At 41.6% G+C, this 12,591-nt stretch overlaps 1 protein-coding gene across 4 annotated transcripts in view; it reads left to right on the top strand.

Annotated features, from left to right (window-relative positions):
* The window catches only part of LOC147152467 (deoxyribonuclease-1-like), a 31,661-nt gene extending 27,658 nt beyond the window's left edge, over positions 1-4,003 (top strand). For all 4 annotated transcript variants that reach the window (XM_086046777.1, XM_086046766.1, XM_086046756.1 and 1 more), the window contains 3 exons: positions 2,767-2,924; positions 2,997-3,093; positions 3,545-4,003. In XM_086046777.1, coding sequence (XP_085902903.1) covers positions 2,767-2,924; positions 2,997-3,093; positions 3,545-3,670 — 381 coding nt within the window. In that variant the 3' untranslated portion in view covers positions 3,671-4,003. The remainder of the gene's footprint in view (positions 1-2,766; positions 2,925-2,996; positions 3,094-3,544) is intronic.
* The last annotated feature ends 8,588 nt before the right edge of the window (positions 4,004-12,591 follow it).

The following is a 12,591-nucleotide window of genomic DNA, read 5'->3' as shown; positions in this document are numbered from 1 at the left end:
AGTGTCAGTGCAAAAGAAGCACTTCCGGCTCTAGTGGTAGAAACACGGTTATGCGCTCCCGGTTAAAGACATCATTAGCTAGGATGGTCCATTTTTCAAGAACAAGCTCAATTTATGTATTGTTTCACCAGGAAGATGATATTAGCTCTCATTTTCAATTTCATATATACAATAATAGGTTATTCATGTAGTATATCCCAACAAGAAAAGAAGAGGAAAATAGTCAACGTATAAACCTACTCATGTATACTATAAACCTACCCATATATACAACTGTACTTAAACTTGTGTGCATCGGTACAAAAGCACACCATATATATATATATATATATATATATATATATATATATATATATATATATATATATATATATATATATATATATATATATATATATATATATATATATATATATATATATATATATATATATATATATATATATATTTTTGGTACCCGCAAAGTTCAACACAGGACGATTTAACAGTTTTTGTTTGAATGTAATGGCAACCCCCCTATAAAAACAAAACAGCAACACCAGCACAAATACACAGCAAAGCGAGCATATCTTGAGAGCTCATATGCTGGTCTATTTTATGTGCGGCCATATGTATAATGTGGCTCTTTGCAGTAACGCTTTAAAAATCATGGCTCTAGTTTTAATAAATGAATGCTTTAATGTGATAGTAGTCATTCTTGTTGGAATTAGTATGTTCCTTGTAAAAGAAAGAGACTCAGTTGAATTTACAGAATACATGCACTTCATGGCGTATGGTCAGGATGGTACCACCTCTCTCTCAATCTGAGCGAGGAAAAACCCTGATTACATTACATTATCTAACAGGTTCCAAATATTATGGCATTTAAGTAATTTACCGATTTTATATAGTTTTTTTTTGTACAGTACTTTTGAACCTATTTTTGAACACAGCAAGTGATTCTCTCCTTTTCAGGTCAGTTCTGAAATTATTCCACAAGCCAACACCTCTTAACAGAAACACACCTTTGTTTTTGTTTTGGATTTTTTGTAGACTGTGTAACCATTAAAATGGAAATTAACCCAAACATTTTTTTCAGGAATATGTTCCCCGGCAGGCCCACGAATTGAAACACGGCATTTTGATTAATATTGCGTATGTAGAATATGAGTTAAGCAGCAAAATCCACCCCCGTTAGGCCATCTCAGGGAGCGGCCATTTTGTCGCTTCAGTCGACTGAAAATGACATCACAACTGCTCAGGGTTTACCCAAGCTGGTAACGACCAATCATGGCTCAGCATCAGAAAACAGGTCAGCCGTGATTGGTCGTTACCTGAACCCTGAGCAGTTGTGATGTCATTTTCAGTCGACAGAAGTGACAAAATGGCCGCCCCCAGAGTGGGCTAAAACGGGTGGATTAACTCTTTTTCTGCAAACGCAATATTTATCAGAGTGCCTTGTTTCAACTAGTGGCCTCTAGTTGCTTTAAGTCATAGAGACTCTAATCTCAAACAGCTTCTGAGTATTGTGGCAGAGCAGGTTATTGTGTACTTTGTACATTATTTGTGCTATTTCAAAGTCAACCAGGTCATAAAATTTCATAGTGTTTAATTTGATAAATAATAGATTTGTTGGTTCAGTATATTTCGACCGATGAATAATTGTAATTGCTCTTTTTGTAGTTTGAAAAGGAGAGTATTTGTTTTATAGGTGAATCCCCATATTTCCACACAATAGGTCAGGTATGGTAATACAATTGAACAATAGAATGCGCATAACTTCTTATTCAGGACATCTATTTTGTACAGGATCCCTTAACATTCTTAACATTTTACTTTTGATGTTATCTATATGTGACTTCCAACATAATTTTGCATCAGTTACTGCTCCAAGGAATTGATTTTCATGCGTTTTTTTCTATTTCAATAAATCTGACTTGTGTTTAGTTGGTCTAGTGTCAAAACAATTGATAATGATTTTGTTTAAAGAGGAAGTCAACCCAATGATTTTCTTTCCAAGAATATGTTCTATGCAGGCCCACTAAACAAAACATGGCATTCTGTTTGTGGAATATGAGTTAAGCAGTCCAATCCACCAGTTTTTAGCCATCTCTATTCTGAAGCAGCCTTCTATGAGCCCTGATCCAAATCCTATTGAACATCGGTGCAAGGAGCTGAAACATGCTGTTTGTAGAACGCACCCTTTAAACCTGAGACAACTGGGGCAGTTTTCTCATCAACAGTGGGCAAAATACTGCTGAGAGGTGCACACGTGTCAGTGAAAGTTACATAAATTGTTTTCAGTGATGCCTTCAAAAAGTTGCACAACACAAAAATAAGTTAAGTCATTTTTGTCCAGGCCTGTTTCATGAGTTTGTTTTTTAAAATAATTCTGTTGAACCACAATTCAAAAGCAATCTCTGATTTTCAGTGGTTAATTTTCATAAAATGATCTTTATTTTTACTTTTGTCAGATTCAAGGCATTTCTGTGACGACTGCATTTTTTTTCTTTCATTAACAGAGCCAACCATTTTGTCACTTTGTGTAGCTTGCAGAAACCACTCATTCGGCTTATATAAACACAACATTAAACATAGAAAAGCACAGACCAGAAACGCTGACACGCTCACACACAACACAAAACTAATTTGGCTCGACAGCATGACTGGATGGCAAGATGTCGTTTCAGCTGGCGACCACATGAATGCATTTATGTGCAGCAGGTCCCCAGCCCATATGTACCGGTAAATGTGTGTATGTGTGTGGGTGTGCGTGTGCGTGCATAGAACGTGATGTTCTTGGGAAATTTTCATGCTGGCTGCGCTTACATGACGCGCCGCGACAAGAAGAACATCCGACTGTTCACCAACAGTAGCTTCTTGTGGCTCATCGGAGACAAAATAGACACCACCATCACGGAGGAGACAAGCTGCGCATATGATCGGTAGGTGTGTGTGTACGTGTGCGTGCGCATTGAAATGATGTTTGATGTGTGGCCTCGCATCTTGTACTGCAGGATCGTCGTATATGGAAAGTCCTTCCTGAAAGCCATAATGCCGTTCTCCGCCAATGTCTTCAACTTCGCTCGAGAGTTCAAACTGACCAGGACGACGGTAATGCACACTTATGTTGTTGTCACGCATCCTTGCATAATGTTTACGTATTCATTGACACTATTAAAGCTTTCTTCGCTTTATTTGGCAAACCAGTTTGAAAGTTAACCACTGTGTGAAAAAAGAAAATAAGGCTACCCTCCCTTTGAAGATCCCTGTCACATTACAGGGGGAACAAGGAATTGTGGTCATTTCCATGCTCCTCCGTAGCCATTATGTGTTCACTAAAATGCTATTGATGCTAGCAGTCTGCATTTGCCCCATTGAAATGTATTTACTGTCATGAACGCAATTGACATTATTGCACGGTGTTGTAATACGTGTTTGCTATTCTGCTATTAAATTTCACCCTTCTGTGGTGTCAACACACCCAAAAAACTAAGAAAAAGCTAAAGTAATTTCCTTTTGGTGTAGATGATTGTTGGTTACTGAGTGGTGTTTTTCCTTCCAGGCTCTGCAGCTAAGCGAGCACTTTCCTGTGGAGGTGAGGCTCAAGAGCTCCGCCCTGCTCCTTCAGGCCATGCCGCTCCTACTTCCGCTTACCATCGCCCTCCACTGTTTTCTGTCAGCTCTGTGAATTCCCTGGACCTAATAAAGTCCTGATTGGATGCGACAAACATCAATGTTTCTGGTGACGCGCTATTGCCCGCATGAACACTTAAAATACATGTATATTTTCAAACTGTCACTACATAAATGCACTGTTTAGACATACTTGTTGAACATTTTTGGGGGTCTTGGTCTGTTTTGCACAAATCATAAGAAAAAAAAAATCACGAAAAATGTCAATAAAACCTCAAAAGGTCGTTTTAATTATTTTATCTTGTATGTAATAATTTTCAAGATCATGTTTGGTTTGTTGATCTTTTTACATTCTGTGAAATAAAATTATATATACGAATATTTAAAAGTGTTGATCGCTAAAACAATGATGTCATTACACTATATTAGCTAAATGCATTTTGCGTGAAATGTTGCATTTTAGTTGATAATTAACCTTCACAAAATTCATTTGCAGTTTCAAAATAAATTTCCATATTAAGATTGAAGGTCACCTCCCTGATCTTACCGTAGTAGCGGGGTTTGTGTGTCCCAATGATCCAAGGAGCCAAGCTGTCTGGGACTTTTGCTTTCTGAATCTGGTAGGGTTCTCGTTGAGGGACGAGACAGCATGACTCAAAGACCTCCGAGCCTGCATCCATGGGGCCAGGCCGGGGCATAGCCCAAAGAGGCAATGTGGTCCCCCGTTCCCATGAGCACACCACCTGTGTGAGGGCAAAGGAGGTCGGGTACGAAGAGAGCTGGGCGGGAGCCAAATGTGGGGACATTGACGGTCCAATCCTTGGCTACCAAAACTGTCTCTAGGGACATCAATGGTCACCGCTCTAGCTGGGAAGGAGCCCGAGCTGGTGTGCGAGGCTGAGAAATGTTGACTAGATATAGCCGAGCTCAACTTGACACATGGCTCGGGCTCTGGTACCAGTCTTCTCAAGAGGGGTTGGACACTCTTCCACTCTGGAGCTGCCCATGAAAAGAGGCGCCAAGCAGGTGTTGGTATATTTATTGCCTCCTGGCTTGATGCCTGTATATTGGGGTTCACTCCAGTGGACAAGAGGGTAGCCTCCCTTTGCTTTCGGGTGGGGGCGGATGGCTCCTGACTATTGTTTGTGCTTATGCATCAAACACGTGGACAATACCAGTGGGACCTGGAAGGGCGTGGTTGGGAGGAACGGCTCCCCAATTAGAACCTGAGCAATGTTCTGTTATTGGACTTTTGTTTTTGTCATTGGTCGTTGATAATTGTAACAACTACACAGGTTTCGTACAGGTGCTTGAAAACCTTGAAAGCGCTTGCATTTTAATGTGCTTTCAAGGTTATTAAATGCTTGAATTTTGGGTGAAGTGCTTGTAAATGCTTGGAAGTGTTCATCATATTTCTCGGCAGTTTGACTCATTAGGCTAATTATAAAATGAGGGAAAAAATCAATTAAGTGTCCTTAAAAATGAAAGCTACACGCTTGATCACGGATAGTCTCACATCAAACTGAAAATCTCGCAAAACCCCTCAAGATTAAACGTGCCTTCCTAGTTAAAAAAAAACATGGCGGACGAAGACAGAAGCAGCAGGGGTCTCAAATCGTGTCTTGACGATGGCGCTCGTTTGTGGATTATTTTTAGCAGAAAAAAGTGACTCAATAAGAAAAGACATCGGGCTCCGTTGCGCCATGACTTGTTTGATTTTGGATTCCCACCGCGCCTCTTCGCCGCGCCGTCACCTCGGTTTCTGATCGGCTGCACGTCACTGTCAACCGGCTGCGTGCTCGTTTGTCCTCTCATGGTGCGAAGTTGGGCCAAAACAACTTAACATGTTGAAGATCCCCAATTGGAGTTCGGACGTCCTCCGAAGTGATGAGTCTGAGCACACAGTCACAGCTGGATTATAGCTAATTCAGGGCTGCTGTTTAAGAATGATTTAGAGTTTTGATACAACATGGTTGTATGCATTTCTTCCACTATTATTTTTTTTGTCTACTTAATTTGTCTGGCTAACTCACTGAAAGCAAAAAAAGTTGTCTTTTGTTAGTTATATTAAAAATGGTAACAGTCATAAGCGGTATAGATAATGGATGGATGGATAAGGACGGAGGGACGAGGCCGGAAGGGTACCAGGTAGCGGACGGACAAAAAAGGGTCAAGTGCCCATGCAGCTCTGGAAATAAGTAACAGTCTCCTTGCAAATGAGGCAGACACAGTTGTTGCGTATTTCAGTGAAAAAAATAGTCCAATTTCCACCTTAAAGTTAAATTGTCGGTCCTTGCTGTCAATTTTATTTTTTTTTAATCATTGTTGCCATTTTAGAAACTGTCCGAAAAGGTCACACAGGGTTATGGCGTTGGACAGAGTGCTGCCGCCCTCTTGTGTGTAAATGTGAAATCGAGTGTATTTTATACGCTTGTCAAGGGGCTATGGGCCGAACGTTATTAATTTTAGAGGCATTTGCCCAGCGTTTTTTTTGTTTTCCTTTTATAAAACACACACACACTTTCTCGTTCGACTCGCAACACTACCACTGACCAGCGTGGTGCATGCAGCGTTCTTCTATTTTTTGCCCAGCTCGGCCGGTTCTATACGACATATAAGACACGTGCGTGTGCCGTGAGGCTCACTTTTCAACCTGAAATAGCGGTGACAAACCTGCGCCCAGACCTGGTCCTATGGTCTGAATCCTGCCAGCGGGTCCTCATCGTTGAGCTAACCCTCCCATGGAAGGATGCGATCGATGAGGCATACGAACAGAAGAGGCTGCGATATGCCAGACTAGCAGTTGAAGCAGAGGGGCGGGGCTGGAGCGTGAAGGTGTGGCCAGTGGAGGTGGGCTAGCCAAGTCCACCACAAATCTCCTGAAGGAAGTGGGCATCAGAGGGCAGGAGGTCCTGGAGGGCAATAAAAGAACTTAGCCACTTAGCCACAGTAGCAGAGCGGAGCAGCCATTGGCTGTGCCTGAAACGCAGGGACGCAACATGGGCTGCCAAATGAGTCCCTCGTTACCGTTAGGTTTCTTTTTTTTTTTTTTAAATAAATTCCGGGGTACATGTGACAGCGCAACCCCAAACAATTTTTTTGTCATGGTTTGCCACCGTGCGCCACCGGGTCTGATCAGCCTGTGGTGGGCCAACCTCAGCAGAGGGTGTCTTGTGGAAATGGCCGAAACACCCAATGACGTCGAGGCACACAACTGATGATGTGACGGGGGCGTGGTGCACCACATGATTATCGGTGCCAAGTCCCACTCCACTCAAGAGGACATTTCCAACCTTTCATCTGTTGTGCTGAACATTAGGGATTTCAACAGCTAGTCCTATAAAGAAGTAATTCCTCCCATGTTTTCCCTTCGGTATTACCAAGCGACACAATGGCCTAATTCAAATCCCCTCATCATATGCGCCAAAGAGGCCTAATCTAACAGCGGGGGAGCCTTGGACTCGCTGCAGAGCGAGGGAAAGCGAGTTTGGTGAAGTGCTCCGGCACGCCTTTGGGGTTTCCCCGGCGCTTGAGAATGACCCACGGACCGGAGGAGCTGTCCGCTCAAACACTGACGCGAGACCAGCCAGCGGGGGGGCCCTCCAATTGCGTTTTGATTAAAAACATTAAGTCCAAGTACCGTTCCAACATGACTGATGTTCAGTGGAATGTGTGTGCACGGCTCGTTATGAGCAGCTCCTATCCCTTCCATTCAGTACAAGTTGCAGAGTAAAGTAGGGACAGAAAATGTACGCTAGTTTCATTGTGTAATATGGGTTCGTGCAGTTATACACATATTAAGAATTCTAAGTATAAATAAACACAGTAAACGAATACATAATGAAGTTAGAGTGTTTTGACTTGGTCATTTTATAAGTTGCTCACATGCTGAAAAAGAGTGGGCACCCCTGCTCTGAATCGTTGTAGAAATCAATCCATTATTTTCATTATTCTTATAGTTTTTAAATCATCCAGTAATAGCATACAGAGGAATCTGGGCCCTGGGGGGGGGGCACACGAACAGGGATACATAAGCTCCGTGGACATATTTAAGTCTACAGCGGTTAATGTCTGCAACTAATTAGGTATTCGTGAGGGTACCTTCTTAAACTGTTTCTTGCCAGCGATGTCGCCATGCAAGATGTAAGAGTGCTACTTTAAAAGGGAAGGAAAAAAGCCGCTTTGACTGTCGGCAAATGGAACCATCTGTCTTCTCATCAACAATGGCACAAACCGCTCCATTTTTTATATGCACCTGCTTGCGTTTGCCCGTGAAAATACCAACACCTGGTCTATCCTATACTTCCGTGCAGATCAAGATTGTGCTTTGCGGCTGACTTGCACTGGTCGTTAGAATAGAGCCCGTGGTACGGTGCAGTATAATGTTATTAAAGACAGCATGACAGTCCATTGAGTCCATTAAGCTTGTATTTCATCAAATAATAACTGGTACCACAGGGAAAGTCTTCAACACAATGCACACAGCTTGCAAAGCAGATACCTCCGACATTTCTAGGGCTGACATTTATTAAGACAAATTCTGTGTTTTATTCTACGTATGTTTTTGATTGTGCTGCACTGCTGTAAACCAAATTGCCTATTTGGCAATACAAAGATCTCTCGCTCAACATTAATTGGAAAACAATAACAATAACGGAACAATCCACCATAGTACAATTTCATTATTTATTTGTGAGTAGAGTAAATAAATGTCCAAACCAGGCAACCAGACAGTGAGGAAATGTGGTGCTTTACTGTAGCTGCCCATCCCTGAGGTTCCTGATGGCATAAGAGGATGCTAACATGTACATAATAATTTTACATAATTACAAGAAGGAAGTGTGTTTAAAAACAAACAAACAAAAAAAGGAACATTTTTGAATGTCAATGAAACTTTGTATGAATCTATTCTGAGTGGGACATGCTCGGTGTATCTTAAAGCTATAAGTAAACACAAATGTCAACAAACACGTCGGCGAGCATTTTGTACTATATAGAAAAATAACATCATTATAAAATAGACGTTGGTTGTTGTACAATGTCAAATTCATACATATTTGTCCAAAATCTATAAATGTCCTTAGTGTTTCACACATTTTGTTGCAGAGTTCTGTCTGTCATGTTCTGAAACTCCCAAAACTTGTAGGGTTAAAAAGATGACGCAAAAGACCTTTTGCTAAATCACACCCCACTAAAATCACACTGACCAATCACAATGTAACACAAACAATGTTAGTTCAATTCAATGACACGTTTTAAGATGTTTTAAAATATTTTGGAAATATTTATGTGCTTTTATGAAGTAATTTGGTTTGGTGTTCTTCTCCTGCAACACCCACACATTTTTTACATTTTCCAGAACCAAAAACTGAGCCAGACAAGTCCAAGCTCTGGATAAAGCTGTGGTCAACTCTATAGTTATTTCAGTCCCACGTAGAGAATTTTGGACCACTTGTCTTGAAACAATTGTTTTAACTTGGTCAAATTGTGGAGGGTATTTGAGTATGAGCTACCCATATACATTTACCCAATCATCTCAATTGAATTTCAGTCAGCACTTTGACCTGGTCACTCCAAAACCTTCATTTAAATTTTTTTCATTCTTGAGCTTGAGGGCCAGAATCGATGGCCATGTGCTCTTCGACGGGATTTTATGATAGAATTATTTTTTCTATAAATCACTGCAAGTTGTCAAGGCCCTCACACAGCCACATTTGACTGATGTTTTCTTTCTTTCTTGTTTTTTTAAATTTTTTATTTTTTATTCAAATGTTCTGCTATTTTCATTACAGAGGTGCTACTCCACTTCAAAGAAGTTAAGGTTTTGGCCCGTCAGTCCACAAAATATTTGTCCAAAAGTCTAGGGTATCATCAACAGATTTGGGCATTCTGTCAGACTGGTGGACCGTCCGTTTTACTGATGTTAGACGATAGACGCAAAATTAAAAACAAATATGGACTAAGGACGGATGGAAGCGGGTTTTCGTCCGTCAGTGTAATTGTCACTAAGCCGATCACGTACCAAGTGACCTCACAGTCCGTCACTACGACCGTCTTACTGGCGAGAGACAGAAACGCACCCCGCCTGTCTCTCATGTGTTTGTTATGACAGCAGGCTCACTTGATAAGACTGCATTGACTATAGATGTACAGTAGGTGGTGGTATACACCAAAGAGAGAATCATGAGTCAGTCATGCCGGTAAGGCAACACTAATTCATTCTCAAAGAGTAATGCGCGTTGCATCGGATCAGAAATGCGCGGATGTTCGGAATTGTCAATAGGGCAACAACTAATTAATGAGCCAAGACAAGATTTTGCAAAAAAGGCCAGATTTCTTGAGGTGAAAATGTGGGGGCCCGACCATTTAGCCTGACATTCTTTTTTTTACATGGATCACCAATAAATCCAAGCGCATTTTCAGCAAACCAAGTCTGCCTTGCCATGTTTTGCTCGAGGCGCGCCTCTCTCTCTCTCTCTCTCTCTCTCTCTCTCTCTCTCTCTCTCTCTCTCTCTCTCTCTCTCTCTCTCGTTCTCGTATCTTGTTCTCGATTTTTCCGGTAAGGTTTTGTTATATAAAGTTTTTGTTCCTCGTCACTTTGACTGAGCGCTTTGTGTTTCGTGTTTCGTCTGTTTCGTGTTATTGGGACGTGTTATATATATATATATATATATATATATATATATATATATATATAATATATATATATATATATATATATATATATATATATATATATCCCGGCTCCGGCCTCCCTGTGTGGAGTTTGCATGTTCTCCCCATGCCTGCGTGGGTTTCCTCTGGGTACTCCGGTTTCCTCCCACATTCCAAAAACATGCATGGTAAATTGATTGGACTGTCTAAATTGCCCCTAGGTGTGATTGTGAGTGCGGATGTTTGTCTCTGTGTGCCCTGCGATTGGCTGGCAACCAATTCAAGGTGTCCCCCGCCTACTGCCCAAAGACAGCTGGGATAGGCTCCAGCATGCCCGCGACCCTTGTGAGGATAAGCAGTATGGATAATGAATGAATGAATGAAAATAAATGTTCTCGTAAATGTTTTCGATTTCAAAACAGGGAAATAAGTAACAGTCTCCTTGCAAATGAGGGAGACACAGTTGTTGCGTATTTCAGGGGGGAAAAATAGTCAAATTTTCACCTTTACTTAAAGTGTCGGCCCTCGCTGTCAACTTTCCTTTTTTTATTCATTGTCGCCATTCTAACCGGCGTAGCCGCTGATACGGGCACAGCGGAGCGGGGAGGGGCTTCGCTTGGTATTTCGACATCGCAATCAAGTGGTCGTCACTGTGCTAATGCAAACAATATTGCTGTCTTGGTAAAGTTCAACAGCTGTAAAAACAAAAAGAAAGTAAAAACATACCAGGTATACCAAGCTCCTCGCTCTCGGTTCTCCAAGCCTGGTGTCTTTTTTCTTGTAGTGGTAGCTGGCCATGTTATATACTGAAGCAATGTCCACAAACGGCAACGCTAATCTTTTCCTCCATTTTGCGCCCTCCACACAAAACCCGCCGAGTGTACAGGACACTGTGTGCGACGTATTATGCCCCGATGCTGATTGGCTGCTGCGACGCAAAGAGTGAAAAAAGTTCATTGGTTTTATACGTGGCGAATGGACAGACTTTTGGTGCTTCGCTCCGTGTCCCACCGCTCCAAACGCATCATCAGTGCCCACCCGCGTGAACTGCATTTACTTAAATTGAATTGCACCACCAGAAACGACCTCAACAGATTTGATGTGAATGCTTTATTAATTTTATGACAGAAGCTGCGGGCCGGGCCCAAGCACGGTGGTCTACTGGTTAGCAAGTCCGTCTCACAGTGCCGAGGTCGTGGGTTCGTATCCACCCCCGGCCTTCCTGTGTGGAGTTTGCATGTTCTTCCCGTGCCTGCGTGAGTTTTCTCCGGGTACTCCGGTTTCCTCCCACATTCCAAAAACATGCTTTGTAGGTTAATTGGACACTTTAAATTGCCCCTATAAGTGTGATTGTGAGTGTGTATGTTTGTTTGTCTCTGTGTGCCCTGCGATTGGCTGCATTTGGCCCCGGGGCTGGACTTTGGACATGTCTGAGCTAAGAAGTAATGAAATAGCTTTGAATGCAGACAGTTTTACAGAGAAGTTCTTGTGAGATAAGTTTGACATTTCTGTTTTTATTTATGGAAAGAGTAGGGTTAAGAGGTTGTGAAACAGTATTTTGTAGCCCCCCTATACAGCCACCTACTGTACAGGAAGCGCAAAGCGCTTTTAGTTAATGGAAGCAACCAGCCCGGCAATCAAATACAGTGGTACCTCTACTTACGAAATGAATTGGTTCTGGAAGAAATTTCTTAAGTAGAATTTTTTTTAAGTAGAGACGTGTTTTCCATGTAAATGGCCTAATCCGTTCCAAGCCCCCCAATATTCAGACATAAATGTTTTATAAAGCATAAAAATGCATCAAAACATGTAACAAATACAAACATGTTACAATTAGATTATTCCACAATAAATGAGAGTTGTGCATAATGTAAAAAACAAAGAATAGAGTAAAGAATAAAAATGATGGTCGTTTACCTTTTAATTGCTGTCCTCATCGCTTTTTGCCCTCTTTGGTCCATGTTCTCTCTCAGGAGTGTTTTTTTGCCTGGCGTTTTGTAAAGGACTGATTTAATAATGTGGCAACTGTCGATACATTACGGTCATATTCTTTGGCGAGGTCAACCAAACGCATCCCCCTTTCATACATTTCTATTATCTCTTGCTTTGTTTGTATGGACAAAAGAAACGATTTTCTCCTTTTTTCTTTTCCTCGTTTCTAATTCACGTAAAACTATCGGAACACCTCATGGCCCGAGGGGCAAATGACGAGGACGCTGCATAGACATATCTATCACATGTATATCTAGCTACCTGTTTATCTACACACAGACAAATATGGTAGAGGTCCCTCTTAGCGAATGGGATGCCAGGAAGATGCTA

This window comes from Filicampus tigris, chromosome 1, assembly GCF_054856515.1.
Source record: "Filicampus tigris isolate MCC_2025a chromosome 1, RoL_Ftig_1.0, whole genome shotgun sequence".
Taxonomy (NCBI): domain Eukaryota; kingdom Metazoa; phylum Chordata; class Actinopteri; order Syngnathiformes; family Syngnathidae; genus Filicampus; species Filicampus tigris.
Note: the sequence above shows the minus strand (reverse complement) of the source record. Positions and strands in the feature narration are given on the sequence as shown.